Here is a 24602-nt window from a genome sequence, read left to right as displayed (position 1 = left end):
TTTTGGGGGTAATAAAGAAATTTTTCTAATTTGCTAATAATCGATTAAATAAGATTAAAAAAATAAGACCTCAAGTTACGTGATTTTATACGTCTATCATTCATTTACGTATATTATTATTTTTTTTAATCAATGAAACATGTATGCATACAAGCACTTGTTGCTTACGAATATATTCCCACGGGCAACACTGTTATGAGAACATCGCTATTGGTGTTGTTTGCGACTTGTACGGCCGGCTTATTTAATTCGCCGATTTATTGAAAGTTACTATCAGCGAACAAAGACTTTAAGGTAACGGATGATGTTTAACATTATTTATCTTAGTTTAATTGTAAAATGTCGAATTAAATGTAAAATACTGTTCAAGTGAACAAACGACAGGCGTAAAGATTAGCTGTTCATCAACTCGATCGCATAGGTGACTTCTGATGATTTATATACATATTGACTATCGCCAATAAATAATTGCAAGTCAATCTAATTTAATACTCATCTGCGCAAGCGCGTTTGTGTATGCGGTAAAAAATTCTGGCGTTGGTATGCGCAAACGAATCTGCGCAGATACTCCTCGCCCATATCGGCCGATAATCGATTTGCTTCAATTGTTTTAACCGTTTATCTTTCCGCTCGCAACTAGACAATATTTTTTCTGGTCTTTTTTGCTGCTCTAAACTCCAAAGTTCTAAAGCTTAAAATTCAATTTGAGTTTTTGAGACTTCTTTATTCAGAATAAAAATAAAATTTAATCTCATCGATTATCAACCGATATGAGTGCCTGTGATGTTATCTGCACAGTCCCACTTCAGACTACCTGAACGCGCTTGCGCAGATGAGCCCTAAATTAGTCACTGCCATAAATAGAATCTGAAGGTTTTTAATTTCAGAACTATGCAATAATATTTTGTTATATAATTGTTCTAATATTCTTAAATGTACGAAACACGATGCCCGATATTGATTCTTATTGGATCAATATTTTTGATTTCTTAGAACGCCGTAGCCGGTTCGGTGATTATACCGGACACAAAATTTGCGAAATGAAAAGAGATTTTTGGGGACACTGATTATTCTGGACAAAAATGATATTTAAAAAAATACGTAAACACTCGGATTGCTCAACCTCCAAGTTCAATATGCAATTATAATCAAATAAAATTACATCGTAAAAATTTTAATATTTGAATTTTCAAATAACGTATTAAATGTCAGTTAACATATGGAATTTATTAGTTTGTCATTAAATCATATTGATCAAAATTCCATTTTATACGTGGACTGGTTAGTACTGAGGTCTGAATCTAAAACAAGTTTATTCATGTTTTACTCAAGTATTTATTGAGCTCAGCACATTCTGACCATTTCGAAACGATGCTCAGAACCGACTTTGATATTTCCGAATGCCGTAAGACGGTACGTACGTGAAAAGAGCGTCAACATACCCCCCACTCCACCATACAACGGCGTCGACACGATTAGATTGCTTTTGACGTGGATTTTTGACTTCTGAGAAAAGATAATTGTTTTATTTATTGCGCTCTTTTATTGGTCAAAATTCATTTTGAATTTTCTTCATTTGATTATCACTTAATGTAAGTCATAATATTGTTATAATATTTTAATATAACGTTTATACTGACGATTTTATTGCTTTTGCCGTGTATTCTAAGCAGGGACGCCCCCTTGAATTTATTTTTATATTATTAATTTATTTAGCTAATATAGCTAATTTGGCCAAAAAAATGCATGTCATTTAATGAAAAATGCTTTGAACCTTCGTGAAATCGAAATATTAAAATAACGATAATTGACTGGCCAACTTTTGCTCCTCCCTAGACAAAGTTAAAACAACGTTTCTGCATTTGACATTATTGACAGCTGTCTGATTTACAGTGCTGCCAACATATGAAACTCGAATTGGATCACCATGCTTATTCTACACGAGATCATATTACTTGCTGATAATTTACTTTTCTAAAATTAAATTTAATAAGTTAGTTAGGTCTAACACAACCAATAAAAAAATACGCAAAGGAGAAGTTGTAACATATAAATGAACGAACAATAATATTATTGTATTTGCATGGAAGGACAAAAATATCGTCACAATGTGGATTAGGCGTGGCTTATCAAATACATATGTACTATTCCTGTATAGGAAATTCCTATGTTATTTAGGAAAAATACTGGTGAAAGAAAAACAAAGAAGATGCTTAACATAATTCAAAACCATATATTTATATGGAAAATTTCTTCGAAAAATATTATACGATGGACAAATATAATCAAATATATAAGTAATTGTAATATACATACATAAATATATTTAGTATTTCATATATCAAAGTAATAAAAAACAACAATAAATTCCATGCCATTAAAAATATGTTGAGAACCATTGGTGTTGTGTGAATTACAATAGTGAACAATTAACGAAATACTATTTAAAATGATAAAGCGAAACATTCGTTCTTTTGTCATTGCATTCTTGGGTGGTTTTTATTTCAGGTAGTGGTCCCAACATCTGGAATGGGTACAGGGTATACTTTAAATAAATAATAGGTAAGAAGCCTAATTTTTGTGCAGTGGATTCAATAAGAAAAAGTTTTTGCCCGATAAGAACATAAAATAATATGTAGAGAAAAAACTCGTTAAGTTAAACCCTAAAATTAGTATTGTATGTCATCAAAGTTTAATTTGTCATTTGAAACTAATTTTGTGTTATACGTCTTTTCAGATAGTCAAGATGATCGAAAAACAAATCACCGGCATCTCGTTGAGTGAGCGTCACAAGAGCCTGAACAATCTAATTTCAACATTCGATGATCGAGACTTCAAACCTGATTTGTCTTCGCTATCTAAGAACAGTCAAATTGATACTTTGTTTGTCGCCGGAGTTGCGAGTAAATTAAAACAGCCTTCTGTCATATGCGAACTGTTGAAAATCGAAGACGGTTTAATTGTGAGTAAGGCTTTGAAAAATAATTGGTTCTTTGATGGTGTGACATGCAGCGATATCACAAACGCCGAATACTTCTTCGAAAATTTATTTTCACTCGTCTCGTTTACGACAAGATGTAAAATTATAACGCAGTTGGGCATTCATCTAAAAGATTGTAATGTTGCTGATCAATTTTATGTAAGGATTAAAGAATCTTACGGAGTGAAACAAGCTGTGAAATTGTTACCGGTTTGCTCCGAGCGATTAGTTAAAGAAGAATTGCAGATTGACTTGGAGATCCCGAATAATAAAATGATTTTTCTATATAAAAAATATCCGGATCTTGTAATTAATTACATAGAAGAAAATCTTGAGAATGGCAAATATAGATTATTAGAAAAAATTGATCCTATAATATATTTGATCATTAAACGTTATACTTCGACTTTTGTAAAAGTTTACAATAAATTGAATAGTCTTACTAATTATAAGTGGAGCCCTAGTGCTTCAGTTTTGATTTTGGAGAATATATCGCTTGAAAATATTAGTGTAGAAAACATTAATCTTAAAGTACTGTGTAAGACTCTCAGCGAAATAGATTTTGATAAAATTGTTTTGAATCAATTTCCTGATGAGAAGTTCTTTTACTTTCCAACCGCTACTTATAAAATGATCAAATTACGAAAACCTGAAAATGCAGTTGAGTATTTCCTCACAATGTTTGAATTGAAATACAAAGAATCATTCCTGAAGAAAAAAACGAATTGGATTGAATTCGTTAAAAAGCTTCCTTTGGAGCAAAGAGACGAATGGGCGAAAAATATGATCGCCTTGACGAACTCGTCCGAAGAGCTGAAATACGTTGAGTATTTGGAAAGCAGCGCTGCTATCAATCGTTTGATGACTCTCATACAAGTACAAAAGGATTCTTGCAGTCGAAGAGAAGTAACACTTTGCATGATAAATAGTTGTAAACTTAACAATTGCATGTCGAGTTTGCTCAATGTCTTAAAATTTGTGGCGAAGCGTTTCAGGAACGATGATTTGGTGACTCGGGGTTTTTTGGATCGCATCTTTTCTGCCTTCGATCTAAACCAGTTATCTACTGAGCATTGGGACGTAATCAACGAGATGTTTAACATTCAGCTGGTTAATTACAAAATTAAAGGAGAATATTACGCAGCGAGTACATTAAAATTAATGCTAACTAAAAAGATGATGCATCTTATAAAGATGAATCAAGAAGTCGATTCGATCATTGATCAACTTGAAGAATACAGATTTGACGAGCATGACCTATTTTCAAACGATCCGGATATTATCAACAAATATGTTAAAATAAAATTAGAATGGTGGAAGTCTCGTTTGGAGAATGCGGATGAAGAAAAATCAACTGAGATTTCTAAAAAGTGCTTAATTCTAATTAAGAACTGGAATGATCATTATCCAAAACGTATAATCGACGTTATGGATTATGATTGGTTGATTGAGCGAATAAATGATAATTTATCTCGAAATGATAGAGAGACTTACCCATATACTACTGCGCTTTTTCTTATGAGCGACAAAACCAAGAAGTTATACTTAAAGACGATCTTAAGCAGGAGTTGCACAGTCAATGTATTAAATTACGCTTTAAAATATGATCCGTCAGCTATAGACATTAAAAAATTCATTACGATGATGATTTATAAACATTCTACGCAAATAAAATGGATTTTTCATAAAGTAAAAGTGTATCTAAACAATACTTTAGGTGATACTGTAAGAGAGGCCATAAACGTTCAATTAAAAAGTTCCGAAAATAATTCAATTGGAAATTTGGTCGCAAATCTTATGATGTTTTCCAACGAAGACCAATATCAATCGATCGTCAAAACATATTTTTCTACAAAAACAAAAATAGATCCTTCCGACGATGATTCTAAATTAAATTACATCATTATGCAACCGATCGTTAAAATTTTGAGACACTTGAACCCGCCCCCGTCTTATGACATGATTGAATGGTTCGCTAAAGACGATTATCTAAAATTGGTACTGGCGCCCATGCTATCTCTATCTTATAGAAAAAGCCACGTTGACACTTGTAAATTTATAGAAATACTATCTGATAAAGCAGTGTCTGTCAATAAACATTCTATAAGATTGGCATTTTTTCATTATGAAACCAAAGATTTGTTGGTGTTTTATAAAAAGGCATCGAATCAAAAGCACAACTCGATCAGAAGCGTTGTATTTATAAAAACGTTCAAGCTTCTCGATCTGACGACACAACCGCATACTGTAAAAGCTGCTTGGGATATTATCAAATATTATCTAGAAACCTTCGACGAGAAAGACGCAAACTTATTTTTGTACCTAACTAAATTGGATGCTGTACCAGATAATTTAAAGCTTGATTATTGCAAAATAGCTTGGTCAACGTTAAAAAAATTATATGCAAGCAAACTCAATGTCAGCGAACATATGAATACGTTCTTATTTTCAATCATACGTTTTATTGATAAATTGGACAATGAATTTTTCAGTATTTTAGTAAACGATTATGCTCAACATATGGCTGTGGATTCTACCATTGTAGAATCGTTGCTGGAATTTTGTACGTGCTATATAATGATGTCCGTCCCTGATGACGTTCTTATCTTACGAATAAACAGTGTCACTGAAACATACAAAGACTACATACGGAACAATTGGAATGATTTAAAAAGTTCTTCCAGAGGCTCTGTCGAAAATTTCATCAGCAACTGTTGCAGTAAAATACTGAACGGTGAATGCAAATCAGATCCATTGATAATTGCCAACCAATTACTGTCAATGTTGACTTCTACGCTACCGTCTGAAGCTGTATTTGATTTGATCATAAATTTAAAACTTACTATCGCATTTATGAATGTTAAAGATGCCACCATAATTGCAATTAACTTTGATTCTGTATATGATGCAAGATTTCAAAAATTGATGAAAAAATTTTCATTTAAAGTCTTAGATCTGTTGAATGAATATGTCTTAAAATATGGTTCGGAAATTGTTTCAATGTTTCACAAGGCTTTTAATAAATTCTTTACTAAGCTTTACTCATGGAAGATATCACAAATTTCACTAATACTCTGTTTGATTGATAACATTTTGACGAATAATTTGACTGATAGATCGAAGTTACTTTTCGTATGCTATTTAATGCCAAGTTTAATAACTGATGCGCAGGAAAATATTGATATATATAACTCGAGAACCCAACAAAATGCTATTAAAGTGATTGGGAGATGCGATGATTTAACTGTGAAGTTAGTTATGTATACTAATTTGAATTTATCATCAGAGTTTTTCGGTCCAAATCAATTTTAAGATAGAGCTTATAAACATATATATTTTTAAAATAGTTATTTTATTTTAACATTTGACGATCAGGTTTTCTAGCAGTATGCTGCCTGACAGTGGACCATTTGCGAAATTCCTTCTATACTCACTTTTTTATTTATTCGATAAATCAACAATAAGTAAAACGACTAGATATAAGTAAATTATAATAATGTTACTATAATAAATGATATGGATGTCAATTTTTTTACTTATTTTTCTAATATCGATATTTAAGTTAAGTTACATGTAGTATCTTATAAGTAATTTTGGTACGGTATATTATAAGCATCTGCCTATGTTATCTCTTTATGGTGAAATTAACAGCTCAATGTTCTCTGTACGAACATTACAAAATAAGTACACTATAATATATATATTTTTTTAAATATTCCTAATGATTGCCATCAAACGACAAAAACGTGTAAAATACGCACCCATTGAGGTAAAGCGTATTAATATGCTTCCCGATGATCAAGTATTAACTACCTAAATTCTTAACTGTAGTTAAGAATTCATTAAAAAATGTAAACAATTATTATAATCAACATATAAATGTAACCAAGTATTATATAATTTATAAAATACAATATTCACAAATAAATGTCTTAAAATTAAATTCATTGTGACATCTTTTGCCTATTCCCATTCCTGAAAAATGAAACACAAAAATTTAGATTTTATATTATAATATTAGACACAGTTGGGCAAATAAAAAACATAACATGTACTAGACTACACAAAACTATTTATAATGAATTTGAAGAACTGAAAAATTCCAATCAAAAATATGCGTCACATGTGACAAATGTGTCTTCATCGAGATCTTGTGTAAGTATAAGGATGGTATAAGAAGAAAAAATTATCTCGACAGCTTGGTAGTACATGAGAATGAGACGGCAATGGGAATTTTGAACAGATAAAGCTTTTCAGGCCCAGTGCCTTGCCATACAGCTAATCTTAATAAAAACACGTGTCAGTCTGCAAGGTTTTTGGCGGAGTGCTGTCAGATGTAGTTTAAGCTAGCATCAAAGTAAGATTAATTTTTCATCTTATAGATTCTTGTATTGTATTTCATTATTAGATATTAACTTAAGTAAATTATTCTCAAGGTCTTCTCTTTGTATTCCAATTAAAATAAAATTTAGATTATAAAGCTGATCTGGAGCAAAATTAAACCATACTTTAAAAAACTTAAGAGAGGGGAGAGAAAGTTGAAAAATATTCTTTAACACTACTAATATAAGCAAGAACGCGATTTTGATGATGGTTGAAAAAAATTTTATTACATGAAATGTATTCAGCACATAAATATATAAAAATATTAGTTTAAAAGAAGAGTTTGCGCCTTAAACAAACTCTACAATATAATATAGTTACTTTTCCCCCACTATAGTTTCATACATTATATATGTATATAGTTTTGGTAATATTTCATTTAATATGTACAATTAAATCTTATTTCAAATTTATATAGATATACTGCATTAGGAAAATATATGATTTTTTATATAAACAATATACAATTATATTAAATCGATTATCACTTTTGTCATTAAACTATTATTCAGAAACAGCGCTCGTTTGCTGGCAGTCGTCATCAGTCGGCAGTGTCGTGATCTTCAACTCGCTGAGCGGCGGAGTAATTGACACGTTGTAATAAAGCTTCTTGTTCCTCATAAACGAAGACGTGTTATCAAATATCACAGTATCTGTAATACAAACAAAATAATAATAAGAAATATAACCTGCATAAAACAGTCGTTCAAATCTAAGAAGTTTTGATTCTGAGAACACCCTTCTCTCCGCCAGAATTCAGATAATGACCCGGCAGTCACAAAAAAGTTCGCTCTTTATCGGTCGGCGCCTCTTTTCAGAAAGTTCGCAAACTTTTAGCTGGTCAAGCCCATACTGAAGGCATCTATAGAGAGCACCCCCAGAGACTGACGCCTTAGAGGGCCAGCCAGGAGCCAGCGCTACTACAGTAAATGCCATGTCGCTGAGTATCCGTTTCACCGATACCGTCACCCCACAGGGACGTCACTTGAAGGGGGTAGGTGAAAGCATTTACCCCCCCCCCCTTAAATTGAGCCAGAAAAATGCAAATGATTTTAACCAGAAATTCTCAGGTAACCCCTTAAAGAAACCCTAAAAAAACAGTCTCGAATCTATCCCGAAAATATGTCATTTCAGTGAAATCATATCGGAATACATTATAACCAGTAGATACATATTTTTACCAGTGAAAATATAATTTATCTAACAGGTACTAGTAAAATTATATGATTTCAACGTTTTCATATGAGTAATATATACACTTATGTATTTACATGCGATGTGTAAAAAAAATAAGCAGAAGAAAAAATACATACAAACGTCGCGTTTTGCATATTGCTCCATAGTTTGTCTGCACTTTTATATTACATTATGTTTTTAAAATATTATTGCTATCCTTACCGATATTTCTACGGACTTCTGATATAAATGTGTTGGTTAAAGTATATTCGACGCCGAAGTCGACGAATATACTTTAACCAACAACAAATAAAGTCGACGTTGTCTTAGTGGGAACGCTCGTTACCAAGCGTTCCCACTGCGACAGCGACGGCACGGTTTTATTGCTTTTAATGTAGATTTTGGACTTCTGATAAGTGATAATTGTTTATTGCGCTCTCCTATTAGTCAAAATTTGGTTTAGATATGCTTCATTCGATTCTCATCTATTGTAAGTCGTTATATTGTAATAAAAGTCTTAATATGAATGCTAGATAAGATAACCGAACGAGTCAATTACGACGACAACGATTTTATTGCTTTTGGCGTGTATTCTAAACATGGCCAGAAACTGCATGTCATTTAATAAAATACTATGAATTTGAATGAAATAGAAATATTAAAAAAACAACCACTGACTGACCAGCTTTTGTCCCCCCCTACTGGAAAAATCTGAAATGACGTTCTTGTGACCCCGGTGACGTACATATGTACTAGTGTTTTCTTTTTTCTTTATATATTACCAGCACTTTAAAACAGTGACATAATCAGTGACTTATACCTGAAGAGGAGAATTTAAATAAGCAATATATAAAAAAAAAATTGTTCTATAAAACGAAGTGTTTGTGCGTTACTGTTGGATAGGATAAGCGAGCGAGCATCGGTCATAACAGTGGACACCCTATGAATAACTTTATGCAACGAATCCCTTTGCGAAGATTTACCATACATAAATACACAAACAATTCGTTTTATGGAACAAAGTATTTATTTTAATGCACATGTCTCTTAAAATATTTGCCTGTTAAATAGCACCCATACGAAAAATACCTGGGTTTAAATATCATAGTGTTATTTTTATTCCAATTGATCATTGCAGATAGATTTTCTTAGATTTTCCTAATGCAATGGATGAATATTGTGATGAATAATTAAAATATAATCGAGTTAGATAATGCATAGTGACATCAATTGATTATAAGTTGTAATAATAATTTATAATTAATAAAATAAATGTCACTCACTTTCGGAATTTGATATAAATCTAGTGTCACTACTTAGTAGTTTTTTATTTTGCTTACCCCGTTGTAACGCATTGGGTTAATACATGTCATGTTGCAACGCAATATTTACAATGATTCAATAATTTAATTCATTTTTTTTTGTTCTGAATAAAAAAAGTTGAATTGCATTTCTTTCGAAAAACCTATAAGATCCCAAAATGTCTCACCAAAAGACTCTTTTTAAAGTCATACTTTGTAGGAAAGAACTAGTATAATAGTTTAAATTTTATTAAATGTATATTTAGTCAACATATTATCTTTGAAATTTAAAAAAACGTTCTTTGTCCTAAATTAGTTTTTAATGAAAGTAATATAAATAACTTTGAAAGCAAAAATCGATGAAATTTTATTCAAATGAAAAGATAATGAACATAAAAGCTAGCTGTTATCCAATTAAGTTCTTATCCTACTAATCTTTATAGTTGGTATGATTATTATGTTGCTAAAGAATTTGTACCACCAAAACTGTGCAACGGAACGATGAGATAATGATCCTGACTGGTATTTTTAAGTGGATTATGTTAGTAAAAAATTCAAATAGCTAGGAATTAGTATTCCTAGCTATTTATTTGTTTTACTTTGAGCGGCTTTAATTACTAATGAACCTTGCCTTTACAATGCCAATAAATAATAGTTGTGTTGTTAGCAAAGAGTAGGCGAAGCACATAGTAAAAGTAAGGCTCGTTAAAACTATTTATTAGTGATGAGAAACATTACATTTTGCAGGTCCATTAACGGCTATCAATCCTGTTTCTAAAGTGGCAGATGATATTTTCTTAGGAGTCAGCACAACACTCTCACTACCGTCGCTGTCCTGACTGACGACACTGAATTTGATGTCATGTTCATCCAAGCCAAATTCCCACCTGAAAACAAAGTAGTATAATACAATAACATACTTACATAAAAAACTACATACAAATATTATATTTACTTTAAAAAACATCCAGGATCACTGCAGATCAAGTCGACTGTGTATTTTTCTCCTTTTTTTATAGTGACGTGTTTATAACTTGCTTTTTGTTCATCACTCATGTGTCTCGTGTAATACTGCTTTGGTACTTTACCGCCTTGATTAACCTGCAATTTTTAACAACACTGTATTGGTTCCATGACAACAGAACACACCTAATGAACGTACAGTCCACTATATTATATTTGCAAATAAATAGTATTTGTTACTCTTATTTATTTCTTAATTAAATATTTAATTAAACTAAATACGTAACAACTCTCATAAGAAATATATACATTTATAATGATACACTTACTATCGCCGAACATTTTGGATCTCCATTTTCGTCGACCAACAATCCACCGAAATGCTTGGGTAACTGTTCCGCATCGATACCTTCCATCAGAAGTGGTTGCCACTTTTTTGGATCAGCTTTGTATATACCAATTTTACTCAACGTGTATTCATGAATGAATTTCTTGACAACGGAGAATGCCAAAGCAAATACCTTTGGTGCTAAAATACAATTTTGTTATAGCTACATAAATATTATTCATGAGATCAATCATAACCATACCGTTAATAATGTAGCACATCCTGAGAATTTCTGGGTAGTTTGCTTCATACATCTGTATGAGTGATATAATCAATTCACCAGCTACAAATAATAAAATTTTATTATAAATTAAGTAGAATTATATTTATTACACATTTCTAAATACAAAATAAAGTACCCGGTCTCCAGGCATATTGTGCCATTGAGAATCCTTCCATATCCATGATGCACACCACTTGTCTAGCATTAGGACCATGCTTTTTACTTTGCTCGGCTCCTATTTGTAAAAATCTTTCTAGTTCCTTTATGATCATTCTTATCACGTCTCCTTTAGAGAAAGCGTGCAGTAAGCCCCACAAATCAAAGCCAGCAAATGGTACTATTATAACTGCAAGACAATAAAAAGTTATCAAATCTATTTCATATTGATTCTAGATGTCACATATAGTAACATACCCGGAGCTCCTTCTTTATCAAAGCCTGTAGTTCCACAAGGAAAATATTTACTGAGGATCTCCGGAGGTTCCCATGATGGCAATTGGGTGTCGATTGCCCATTTTTCTCTCCACGCTAAAGACTATAAGGATTATAATAATAATATTAGTACTATTTCATTTAAAACAATCTTAACTTTATACATATAGAATATTATTTAATAATTAAACCTTTTAGAAAAAGTTTTAGTATTCAAATTATATTATTTGGATGAAAAATAAATAAGATTAACCGTTCCAAATCAATTAAAATAATAGAATCATGGTAGTATAAAAATGATGTTGAATTCAAATATAGTTAATAATCTAAAACTAGCTCTCCAAATTAACAATGATTACATTCATATAAATAAAATTTTGAGTTACTTTTTCATTAGATTATGATTTAAGAAAAATACTTACTTCACGTAACATTTTCTCAGCAGCTTCGATATTCCATTGCCGTGCTAAAAAATATGAAAATAACCTATTAGAAGAATCGTTATATTTAAAGTATAGTTTTATTGATATCTTACCTCTGAGCCACCTTAATAGAAAATAATCATTTTGTTCAGGTTTAACACATATATCTGAAACATTTCTACGTAACTGAAAAGAAAAAAATATATATTAATCTTTGTATTTAGATATTTATATTAATTATAGTTAATATTATAATTGGGGAAACTTGCAAATTATTTTAATATCAATATTTTACTGTATTTTTCCTACAACTATAAACTGATGCTTCGATCAACATAAAAATATTTATAAATAAAAATTTTATTTATTATATCTACACTAAAATTTGCAAAATATGGAAATATTGAGCACAAATATAAAATCTATAACTAATACACACATTCAAATTGCTCCTAAAAATGTCGACTGCACAAAAATGGATAGGATAAGTCCATTCATTTTATGTTTATATTTATTAAGCAAAATTTTGACGAAGATTGTTTATTAACATTTTTTTAAAAAAGGATAAAATATAAATAGGAAGGACAAGATAAGGGGTGACTCGTCGATAGAATTTTGGATGAGCCTTCCAAAGTTTGTATTCTCAGAACTCTATTTTAACCACCAAATGCCAGTCACGAGGAGATCACGGTAGCAAAACACCGTAATCCTGAAAGTAGCGATAGCCAGACGTAATGGAAACATCTTATTCATGGAGGCATTAGCCAAGAAATAAGCAAAAAATCTACTTATTTATATTTAGTAAGATAAGGGGTGACTCAGCAATTAAAATTTTGCTGAGTCTTCTAAAGTTGGGTTCTTGGAACTCCCTCCTTTCCACCAAATGCCAGAGATTATGGATTCGAGCTACAATCAAAGAGGTCACCCCTTAATCGTCATCGAAAACGGGTTTTTAACATTTATTTAAATTTGAAGAAGCGCTGCTGAATACGGAGTTTCACTCAATAACGCAAATAAATATACTAGTAATACGATGCTTAAGTAAGCCTAAAATGAATTGATAAAAACGAAACTTAGGGGTGTGAGTGAGTTTTTACTATTTAATTACTACTAAATAACGAAACCAGAATAGAGATGTTTTTCTTTTTACAAGAAACGGTTTATGAAATTGGAGTCAAACTCATTAAGGCGTGTTGTTCTCTTACACCACGATAACGCGAGACTATATACTGTGAAAAACATCATCCAAACAATAGAGTTTTAATGTAACCAGCATATTCTCCCAATCTTACTCCTTTAGATTTTTATTTGTTTCGTGTTGTATAGCAGTTTTTAGACGCATAAACTGAAATTTATTTATAAGAATTGAGTTCAAAATTTTGATAAAAAGTTGAGATCATATTTGTACGTATTTAGGGCACTATCGATATTAAAAAAAACACACAAAAAAAACGAAAGAAAATCTGTCATGAAAAACGAAAGCTAAAAATTATAGCGAATTAGGCGCTATTTCTTGAAGTGGAAAATTGACCGTGAATTGAATTAGAGTATAAATTATGTGCTTTCCCCCTCTATGATTTTTTCACTCTCTATAAATATATTATATACAGAGGTATATAATATTTTGATAAAATATTTTTTAAAAGAAAATATGTTCTACGTGTCTGTTACTTAAATTGTGTATAACTTAATAATAACCTATTATTAAACAACAAACGACCCTAAATGACCTCGTTATAGTCTTGTTGCGAGACAATATGATTGACATATAATTTACAATGTAATTTGGACTTTGAGATTTGATTTGAAAAAAGTCAATAGAGATAAAAAAATAAGTTTTAACTTAAAATAAATACATAAAATTGTCAGTTTATCTATACATTGATTAATAGCATTAACAAGCGATATTAGTAAAATAATGATTCAACGTCCAACAATTTAATTTTTTAATTTACTTTTGACACCTAACGCCTGCAGAATTTTAGATAGCCTAATTATTCTGTAATTGTTCTATACATAACAACTATAGATACTTATTGGTATTGATATTAAAGTCATCGATTGGTAAACGACTATTAAACCAATTAGTTTTTCTTCATATTTGCGTTTCAAAGTACATCAGTGACAACGAATGACCACAACATAATAATTCCTATTTTTTCCTGTTCATAATGTCAATGCCATTAACAAAAACACTTTGGTGATCAATCTCACAGGCATTTTAAACACATCTTTTAGTGTACAAAAGTGCACTTTTAGCCAGAACATCCGCACTAAACCACCTGCTTATGGCTTTCGCCATCCAGCTCCTTAATATATTGACATTGCACATTGCTCTATTTAATGCAAACTACAGCTGGTATAATTTTATTCAAATATATAATAATTATTTTCATAAATGGTATGAAAAGTCGATAGATTAAATGAAAAATGACCTGAATATGTAGAAAACAATAAAAAAAATTATAGATCCTACTTAGAAAAACGAAATAATAAATATGAAGATTGATGGCAATATATATAAAATCGTCTTAAATAATCGTCTAAAAAACACTTAATTGACGGGTCATTTTTTGCTGCGTGATTTTCGCATAACACAGAGTTACATCAATAAAATTATTTTATCGGTGGGTTAATAATAAATTTCGGTCATCTGCGGTCAGAAAAAATCACAAGAGTATGATTGGAAGATGAAAATGATTAGATATTCAAGAAATACAGTAGACGAATATTTTAATATTTATATATAAATTAGAAAATAATGCTACGAGAGTATTTTAAAAAGTATTTTATAATAAATATATATGTACATTTATTTAATACTAGAAAAAGAGATAAAGGCCCATTTTTATAATCATATTCCTACGACAACCCGCAAAAATAAAAATGTAGCAATAGAATAAAGAAACACATTCATACATTAAGAAATAAATTATAATATGAAAGTCTTTTTTTATATTCTGTTAATGTATATTTTATGTTTTAATTATATATGTTTATTGTATAAATAACTAGTTATGTGAGCTAAATAAATTAATAAAATGAAATTATTAATATACTATAATTTGTTTTTTATCCATGCGCGAAACCCTACGCGTTGTCATGGTAAAACCTAATAACAGTAACGTCACTCTCTATCCCAAACTATTATATCGACCTGTTCTCCAGGATGTCTTCGGGGAAGTTCAGCGCACTCAGTAACTGTGAGTCCTACAATGACGGTCCCAGGATCGTTATGGTCTCTGAAGGATCCGACAGCGATCTATCGTCAGTTTCTTCTGATTCCTCGGACGATGAGCGCGGCTCGGATATACTCAAGAATACTAACATACCTCCCGAATATTGGCACATCCAGAAGCTCATCAAATACATGAAAGCCGGTAACCAAACGGCCACCATGGTCTCCCTGTCGTGTCTGAAAGACCACGACTTGACGACGGAAATTAATCAGATGGCGATCCAGGACGTGGGAGGTTTGGATGTTCTGGTCAACCTTCTGGAGACCAAAGACATAAAATGCAAGATAGGAGCTCTGGCTGTTTTAAAGGAAATCACACAAAACCCTGACATAAGAAAGAAGGTGACCGATTTAGGAACGGTGCCTTTGTTAGTGATGATCCTGTCGGATCCCGCTAAGGATTTACAAATTTTATCCGCCGAAACCATAGCTAATTTGGGAAAGATAAGGAAAGCCAGGAAGTTTGTGCGGAAGCACAACGGCATACCGAAATTAGTGGACTTATTGGATATATCAACACAGTAAAGTATTATTTTATACATATTAATACTAATAGAAAAATATTTTTTTATACCGGTTTATATTTGTTGAGTCAGTGACTTAGTATTTTTGTTAAAAGTATAGTATGTATGTGATTTTTATATTATATAAAAATATTTTTTAAGTGCTGCCTACTGACTGTAATCTGTTTTCATGCTTTTTTTGGTGAACCTGCAAATTAGCTGCTTGACAACACCCAGAGAAGATTTATCTGAAGATGAGTGCATAAGTTTAGATTTGGCAAGAGCAGGAACAAAAGCTTTGTGGTCAATGTCCGCTTCCTATCGCAACAGAAACACCATGAGACAGCATGGCGTAGTGCCTCTCTTCGCCAAACTTTCAAAGACCATTCACATTGACGTGGCAATACCGACAATGGGCACTCTTCAAGAGTGCGCCAGCGAGACCTCATTTCAACTGGCCGTACAAACTGAAGGAATGATAGCTGACATTGTCCATCACTTGTCTGGCGAAAACAGCGAATTAAAAGTAAGCAACGCGTTTGAGATGCAATTAAAAACAACCTTGACAAATATGATTGTATCATTACAGATGTACTGCAGTCTCGCTATTTACAAATGTGCCGAAGACGAAAGCACCAGAGAGGCAGTCAGGGGATCGGGAGGTCTAGAGCTCTTGGTGGCGGCAGCAGAAGCTGCAAATTCTAATGAAACTCAACCAGATTCGCAGCTGTTGGCTGCCATCACTGGAGCTCTATGGAAATGTTCAGTCGGTGGAATGGACGCTAGGCTTTTAGACGCGATTGGAGCAGTAGATGCTTTAGTTTCTTTACTTAACTATCGCTGCGATAACGTTTTAACCAATGTAGCTGGAGCTTTAGCTGAATGCGCCAAATGTCCTCTTAATAGAGGAAAGTTGCGATTAGCTGAAGGAATACCTCTTTTAGGTAAGCTGACTTTAAAGTTAATATTTAAAAAAATCTTATAAAATTGATTTTTCAGTACAACATCTGAACAGCAGTCATAGACCTTTATTGGAAAACGTACCTCTTGTTCTGATGGAATGCGCTAAAGACCCAGAAAGCATGACTCAGATCGAAGAACTAGATGGAGTGCGATTGATTTGGTCTTTGTTAAAGAACGAATCTCTTAAAGTTCAAGCTAATGCATGCCTAGCATTATGTCCTTGCGTGGAATATGCTTCAGTAAATCATCATCTTACTAAAAATATGCATCATATATAGTATTATATATATTTATGTATTATAGGATTCCGGCGCTCAAGTAAGGAGTTTTGTCGGTGGATTGGAATTAATAGTTTCATTGCTAACATCTCCGGATAATATAGTGCTAGCTGCAGTTTGCGCTGCCATAGCTACCATTGCCAAAGACAAGGAAAATTTGGGTATCATATCAGATCACGGGGTAGTCGCTAAGTTGGCAGATTTAGGTAATTTATATATGTGACATTGACATCAAGACCTATAGATCTTATAGTGACTTAATTATTGTATTTATAGTACACACTGGCAATGATAAACTGAGGCGATCTTTGGCCGAAGCCATTGCGTATTGTTGCGGCTGGCGAGGTAACAGAGAGGAGTTTGGAAAACTTGGTGCTATAGAACCACTAGTTGGATATTTGACCTCTAGAGATCTTTATGTGCATCGCTCCACGGCTTTAGCATTATACCATCTTTCATTCCATCCAAACAATTGCATCACAATGCATCAGGTATTTATACAGTTTTTTTATACTATAATGGTCTACATTAAAATCATATCAATGATTCCTATAATGATTCCATATTTAAGTAAATTATTTAGTAATTATTTCCAAGATAAGTTATTTCAAATTAAATGAATAAAAACAACCAATTAAAAACAATTATTTGGTCACGCGATTTACTAACATTTTATCAAATTCTATTATGTATAGAGCTGGAATTAATTATTTTATATTTACTTTATTATTATTATATCTGTACAAATTAAAACGTAAAAAATGTCACTTATATACAAATTATGAACAACAAGGTAATCTTAAAAATACAACATAGGCAATAAAACTGTCATCCGCTTGTGAATCACGGACTTGACCGTAAAGCCATAAGACACTATTAAGACTGAGGAAATTTTGTCACCGAAAAATTCATATTATCGAAAAAAAATACCCTCATCGAGCTAATTAAGGTAAAAGGGTATTTCTTTAAAATGATATGTTTATTGAAATTTGTATAAAGTAAACGGATAAAATCGACGTTTCATTTAATAAAACGCAATGGGAATTATTGTGTACGATCTGAGTATTATCACCCCAAAGCTTAGTGATTCAGTCTCATATTGCAAGTGCAAAGGGTTAATTACAATTGAACAACAATATGTGTGCCATAAAGATAAGATTTCAATTTTATAAATCGGTAGAGCTCCATAATATAATTTAGTTTACCGCCAAATATATGATTTATGCCGGATAATAGTTAAATTGCAAGTGTATTTTTTATGATTTATTTTCTTATCAAATCTCCCGTACAAAAGCAATTTATTCACTGAGTTATTACTATTTGCCATTATATTATTAAATTTATTTATTATAAACCTTTCGTTGCAGCATTATAGGCGTTAGACCAATGCGTTACAACGGGGTAAACATAATAAACGACTACTGAGTAAATAGGGAGACAACAACTAAACCTGTAAATTAGAGACATCTGCAATCAATCAATATATATTTTATTTAATTATTCATCACGATATTCATTCGCAAGATTAGGAAAATCTAGTATGTAATGTTCGAATTAAAATTATTTTATATTAAATCGGATCTCCCAGACATAATAGAAATTGCAACAAATAAGGTCCATATTAGATACGAACCTAATACGTCTTTAAGCTCATAAAATTTACTATAATAGAAGCATTTGTCTCTCTCTTGCTAATTATAATGATTCTTATTGTGCATTATGAGTTGAAGCTGATTAAATCAAAAGGGCAAATCGCTAGATTTTTTTTCTGGATCCAAATTCTTCAGTAGCATAATAGGACTACTAACATTATAGCTGATTTGTATTATGGTAGTTCAATTGAATTGAGAAAATTTAAAAAACCAACTAAATATATATTAAGATCTTTTTCGATTGAGTAAAATTAACGTGGTACAACTGACATAATCTCTTAAATAAAAAATAATATTTGTTTTAAATAAAACAAATATCATTTAATTTAAAATGATATTTGTTTTAAATAAAACAAATATGATTAACCTAGCAATTTGTAGCAAAGTTTTTTTATAAATATATCACTGGAATGTTATATTAGCAAGTTTAATATACAGAGAAAACTTATAAAAATATATTATTATAGATTATTATTAAAAAAATATAATTATGGGTTTTATTTTACAACTTATATATATTTTATTACAGAGATTTGTTATTTCTCTAAAGAAAAGTTTGCACATTTTTTTGTTTCTTATAAACTTTTTGTATCGATATTTAGAATGGCATTAATTATCTTTATCGCAGTTAAATCATGACAAACTGTATTGGTTAGTACACAATTTATGACTAATAGTTATATTTTATGCAATCAAGAGATGTAATTTAAAGAAATCCGTAAAAAAAATTATGACCATGACTAATACATTCACCCATTTTAGCCTCTTCCATGTTGATCAAAATACTAATTAATCAAAAGAGAGGTAATAAGAATTTTAGTGGAAAGAAGTTTACATTGAATGAAAAACAGAATGTTCATAAAATTGTGAGAATGAAGGTCTCATTTCTATTATTAAAACAACGAAATAAACGAACGAAGCTTTCTAATCATGAAAGAAAGTGAAACCAAGAATAAGAAAAAGCAAAATTGTGAACACAAGAGTTTTTTTTAGAATTTCAAGTAAAATTAAATCGAATTATTAGCTATTGCAATGAAGCATTGTAATATAAAATTATCCCTTTTTTGTGATGCAATTTTTTGCAGTACTTTTCTGCAGTTAAATTTATCTCGAAGCAAATTAAACTTTTTTACGTACACACAAAAAAGTGTTACGCGTTTATTTATTCTTGCATTTCTTTTTTTGGTTTGACTCATACGTAACAGAACAAACACAAGACATTGTATGTATTTTTTATGTCCAGGCTGGTATCGTCAAATTTCTATTGGAAACCGTCGGTTCTACTGATGAGGAGCTACAAGAAGCTTCAGCTGGTTGCTTGTGCAATATAAGAAGATTGGCTCTAGATACGAATAAAGGAAAGATGCAACGTTAAAATTACAGTAATAATTATATAAAAAACTTTTGTTAGAAATAAAGTTAAATTAAAAAAAAATCAAGATGTTATTTAAATAAATAAGCACTGCAAAATCCTTCAATTCATAATTCAGTCATTGTTATAATATAATGTAATTATATGCATATAAATAATAATTGCGATTAGTCACTCAATGGCATGATAATTAATGTAGTTTAACTTCACATAATAACATGTAATTTTAGTGTTTAATATTCTGTGATATTATTGTAGATGATGTGTAGTTATTGTCAAGTATTTGAGATAGAGTCAATTAAATTGTGTAATCCACGGTAGACTATTAACTTCGTTTAATAAAAAAATCTAAATAAACAATGCACTTTCTTGGTAAGTTTAAAAAAGCTTTGAGACACACAGGAAACATATTGTAAACAATCAACAACTGCACAATATCAAAGAAGTATTATGATATGTATTTATATTAATATATGTTTAATGTCTACAATAAAAATAAACACGACTTAAATAATAACTATTACACAATCTATGTAATTGTCGACTTGCTTCGTGTTTTTCTTAAATTATAAATTTTAATTTGCGTGCTATTTTCATCGGTCCTTGCTCTTAATCCAAATAATATTTCTACACGTTGTTCCGCATTGGGCTAACGCCTTTAAAGTTGCAGCAGTATGTTTTAAATACATAATTATAATTAAAAAAACACACTATATCTTAACACCGGTTGTTTTAATAGAAGCAATTACCTCTAGTATAATAAATATAGCGAAACTGCCAGTATTATGACATGACACTGTTGCATTGTTTCTGAATTGCGTTACAAATTAACGTTTATGTCTCTGATTTCACTTCAATATTTGAACGGAGTCTTACGTGTGCGGTATGGTGTACATTTTTCCTGCGCGTTTTGCGTGCCATTCGGTCGTGTAAAACTAAGGTGTAATTATTAATTATTTTTTTAATTAATTAATTTAGTTTTTTTGTACAACCATTTCAAGATTCAATTTCTACAGGTACTGATCGATTACAACTATGTGCAATTTTCCTTTCCCGCGAACCAGTTCTGGCGTCGAAAGTGCAATTGCCATATTGCTGGTACTGCGAAACGCATAAATTAATGCGAGTTGCGTCGAATTGAGCGTTACGTCAATACAGGGTGTTCTTTGATCTAGTTTAATCTTATCTTCGCAATTATGTGCACATTAATAAGCAGTGTCGTTCTAGATAAATAATCAACAAATGGATATTCAAGAAATATTGAAGATGAATAAATTTATATTTAAGTTAGAAAATAATATGTTACCATAGTATTTAGTATTTAATAATCAATAAAGATGTACATAGTAGATTTAATACTAAAAATATAGACAATTTAAGGATAGTTAGGTATAAGAAAACGAGTACGGCCAGGGGAATATTATACGATGGTGTGAATTTGTATAATAATATTTTATTTTTAATTTTTAATTTCTATAAAAACACTTTTGTGCATTAAGAAATAAATTATAATATTGTTAATCTATCATTGCAACATAACAGGCGTTGGCCCAATGTATTACAACGGGGTACACGCAATTACTAAGTAAGCAAAAAGACAAATCAAAATATATATATATCAGAGCCATTTATTTTATAAGGTATAAACTATTATTACTGCTTACAAATAACATATGTCACTATGAATTATCGAGCTCGATTTTATTTAAATTATTCATCACGATATTTATCCGTAAAAATAGGAAAACCTAACCTGTATTGATTATTCGGAATTATAGTTATATAATAATCTCATTCAGACGCAACAGAAATTGAAATACATTGTTGTTTTAGGTATAAGCCACCGATGTACATCGTTGTTCTATCGTGCTGATAGAAAATCAGATTTCTTTACATCTACTCAAATTCAAGCGCTAATTAAACTTAACTCTCAAAAATTAAATCCACAACAAGTAGGCAAAGACTAACTTTTTTAATTATTCTTACCGGTTATTTTCTTATCTATGTTTAATTTTGGTTTATTTAAAATAAGTTGGTTTTATTCTTAAAAATATGTTTATGTACGCCGATCTAGTTATTTTTATTCATAAATAGTCTTTACATATTATAAGAACCCCAGTACTGTAAAATAAGTGTGAAAATGTTCCAAAATATTATTAAAAATATTTGCTATTTGCATAGCAAATTTATTCGTCACACCTAGCTTGTGCAAACGCACGTGATGATTGCTTATTTAAACAGATTATGGCCATTTGCAAATGCGCCTTTCAAATGAACCTAAACAAAAGACAGACGGTATATATACAGACACAAAATAATGCATTTAGCCAAGAGGGACCAATACAAATATTGTCCATGTCATTGGAATGTACTCACTAGCGTGTACGCCGTTTACAAAAGTCTAGTGACAGCGTTGTTGAATCTCCAGCAAAATCAAAGTAACAAACAATTACATGTCTGTTTCTACCCTAAATCGTGGCATTGGCCAAAAGGTTGAGAGAGAAAATAGCGAGGAATCCCACTATTTTGAAAAAATATAAGCGCGAGTATAGCGTATTCGCCACAATTCCAATCTGAGTACACTAATTTCGACTGGCGTGCATTTTAACTTTAATAGATCGTAATTTTCGGTAAAACTTGGTTCCGCAATGACAATAAATAAATACCAGGGATATTCTTTTACTGGTGTTGGAGTAAATTTTGAATCACTTTGCTTGCTGTATAATAAATATTTTCAAAAATAATAATAGATATTCTGTCGTTTCCAAAGAGGAATCAAAGAGGGAACTAAAACATATACCATTTTCTACGTAAGTAAAAATATCCATATAAAATCGCTAATTATAAATCAAACTAAATTGATAGAAAGCGGTGACTGGCGTGTTTTTATTTTGAGCATAATGAATCACGAAACGTTTGTTTTATATCATACGTCATATTTTTTTCCTAATAATTTTTTTCGAGCAAATTTACCTCACTATCATAACATTGATATCGTAATAATGAATTTTCAACACATCAATAACTCAGATAACGTTTGGATTATTTTATACATTTGATTTTCCAAATATACATAAGTTCTGCGATAATCAATATTGCGTGAGATAATCTCCGTTATCATAAAGACAATACGTTTTTTTTTAATATTTATTTCACTAGCAAAAAAATTGCATACGTATTTTTTTAAGAAATAATTAATTGGAAAGTCGGTGAAGCCGGTACCGTTGCGAACAGCGCCTTTCACGCTGTCAAGAAACTAATAAAAAAATCTGAAGATAAGCCGTAAATAATTTGACCAATCTATTTAATAGCATTGTAAGGCATAATAACGTGATTGTTTTTAAAATATGATTTAATTTTTTGTGGAATAGTAAAATATCACCCCTTTTTTTAAAGGTTAATTTTTACACAAAACATTTTTTAACGATCATGAATATTTTTCAATATTATTAATACTATAAATAATAATTAATAGTTTTTACTCTCGTACGTCCAATTTCCTGTATATTTGTATATTTTTTAATATTTTAATAATCGATTTTAATGGCACGAAAGCTACGTTATATTTGCATTATATATTTTCTTTTAGAAAGTCACGAATATATTGTATACGTATATATTTTTTGTAAATCGCTTTAAAACTTGTACCGTTTTATAACTGTTGCGTTTTTTGATCATGGACTAAAAAACACGCCTTATTACTTGTTACTTTTTTTATAATGACGCACATATAGTGTTGTTGTTTTTTATTATATACGTGTATATACAAATATGTAAATTAATCTAATATTGTGCAAATTACACTATTCCAATTTGAATGTAGGTTAGCTGTATTCATATTTTATTAATTTAAAAAAAACACCGGAAATTTATGCTCGATAAAAATGGCGTTATATTCAAAATAAACGTTGGTAATTTTCATTCATTTGAATTGAATTATGAATGAATGAGTGCGCGTATAGTATAATGTATCAATCGGGGTTGCCATCGTTATTTTGTTTTTTATAAAATATTTAATGTATAGTATGTTTTTTTATATTTTTTACATACAGAACAAGTTATTTAATTGCATTCACCTTGAAGATTGTTTTGATGATAGAGCGATAAAATTAAAAATATATACAATATGATACAAGAACTTGTTTGTTACCTTCATCAGAGCAAATCTTTGCTCGTCGTCCAAGGAGAGCCCATTAACAGGTGCCATTTTCGATTCTGTGGGTCAGGGTCGCCGCTCGTCGTCTCTCAGGTAGAGATTCGATTAAAAAGTAAAAACCGGACTGACACGGTCTGATAAAACCTCGCACGACGGCGCTTCTAGTAGCACT

The 24602-nt window shown here is 30.8% G+C and overlaps 3 protein-coding genes across 3 annotated transcripts; 2 read left to right on the top strand and 1 right to left on the bottom strand.

The window, feature by feature from the left end:
- Window positions 1-192: 192 nt before the first annotated feature.
- Window positions 193-6923, top strand: LOC148236704 (uncharacterized). The gene is made up of 2 exons (XM_088182586.1): window positions 193-294; window positions 2738-6923. The coding sequence occupies exon 2, from the start codon at window positions 2747-2749 to the stop codon at window positions 6290-6292; it is 3546 nt and encodes a 1181-aa protein (XP_088038712.1). The 5' UTR covers window positions 193-294; window positions 2738-2746; the 3' UTR covers window positions 6293-6923.
- Window positions 6924-7562: 639 nt separating this feature from the next.
- On the bottom strand, window positions 7563-24602 carry LOC148236702 (SEC14-like protein 2). Its single transcript, XM_088182589.1, has 10 exons — window positions 24425-24602; window positions 12382-12454; window positions 12269-12312; window positions 11829-11949; window positions 11551-11760; window positions 11394-11474; window positions 11133-11332; window positions 10796-10941; window positions 10579-10727; window positions 7563-8016 (listed from the first exon to the last, which is right to left on the bottom strand). The coding sequence occupies exons 1-10, from the start codon at window positions 24479-24481 to the stop codon at window positions 7868-7870; spliced, it is 1230 nt and encodes a 409-aa protein (XP_088038715.1). The 5' UTR covers window positions 24482-24602; the 3' UTR covers window positions 7563-7867.
- gudu (Armadillo repeat-containing protein gudu) lies at window positions 15421-20744 on the top strand. The gene is made up of 7 exons (XM_088182588.1): window positions 15421-16027; window positions 16229-16535; window positions 16599-16953; window positions 17009-17211; window positions 17276-17456; window positions 17527-17741; window positions 20146-20744. The coding sequence occupies exons 1-7, from the start codon at window positions 15438-15440 to the stop codon at window positions 20275-20277; spliced, it is 1983 nt and encodes a 660-aa protein (XP_088038714.1). The 5' UTR covers window positions 15421-15437; the 3' UTR covers window positions 20278-20744.

This window comes from Plectrocnemia conspersa, unplaced genomic scaffold, assembly GCF_051122295.1.
Source record: "Plectrocnemia conspersa isolate PC_06_02 unplaced genomic scaffold, ASM5112229v1 ptg000003l, whole genome shotgun sequence".
Taxonomy (NCBI): Eukaryota; Metazoa; Arthropoda; class Insecta; order Trichoptera; family Polycentropodidae; genus Plectrocnemia; species Plectrocnemia conspersa.
Note: the sequence above shows the minus strand (reverse complement) of the source record. Positions and strands in the feature narration are given on the sequence as shown.

Coding starts and splice junctions, on each gene's coding strand:
- LOC148236704 (XM_088182586.1), top strand. CDS start 2,747: ATGATCGAAAAACAAATCACCGGCATCTCGTTGAGTGAGCGTCACAAG.
- gudu (XM_088182588.1), top strand. CDS start 15,438: ATGTCTTCGGGGAAGTTCAGCGCACTCAGTAACTGTGAGTCCTACAAT. Junction 16,536..16,598: donor GCGAAAACAGCGAATTAAAA/GTAAGCAACGCG, acceptor GTATCATTACAG/ATGTACTGCAGTCTCGCTAT. Junction 17,742..20,145: donor ATTGCATCACAATGCATCAG/GTATTTATACAG, acceptor TTTTATGTCCAG/GCTGGTATCGTCAAATTTCT.
- LOC148236702 (XM_088182589.1), bottom strand. CDS start 24,481: ATGGCACCTGTTAATGGGCTCTCCTTGGACGACGAGCAAAGATTTGCT. Junction 11,761..11,828: donor TGATAAAGAAGGAGCTCCGG/GTATGTTACTAT, acceptor ATTGTCTTGCAG/TTATAATAGTACCATTTGCT. Junction 10,942..11,132: donor ATCCAAAATGTTCGGCGATA/GTAAGTGTATCA, acceptor TAAAAATTGCAG/GTTAATCAAGGCGGTAAAGT.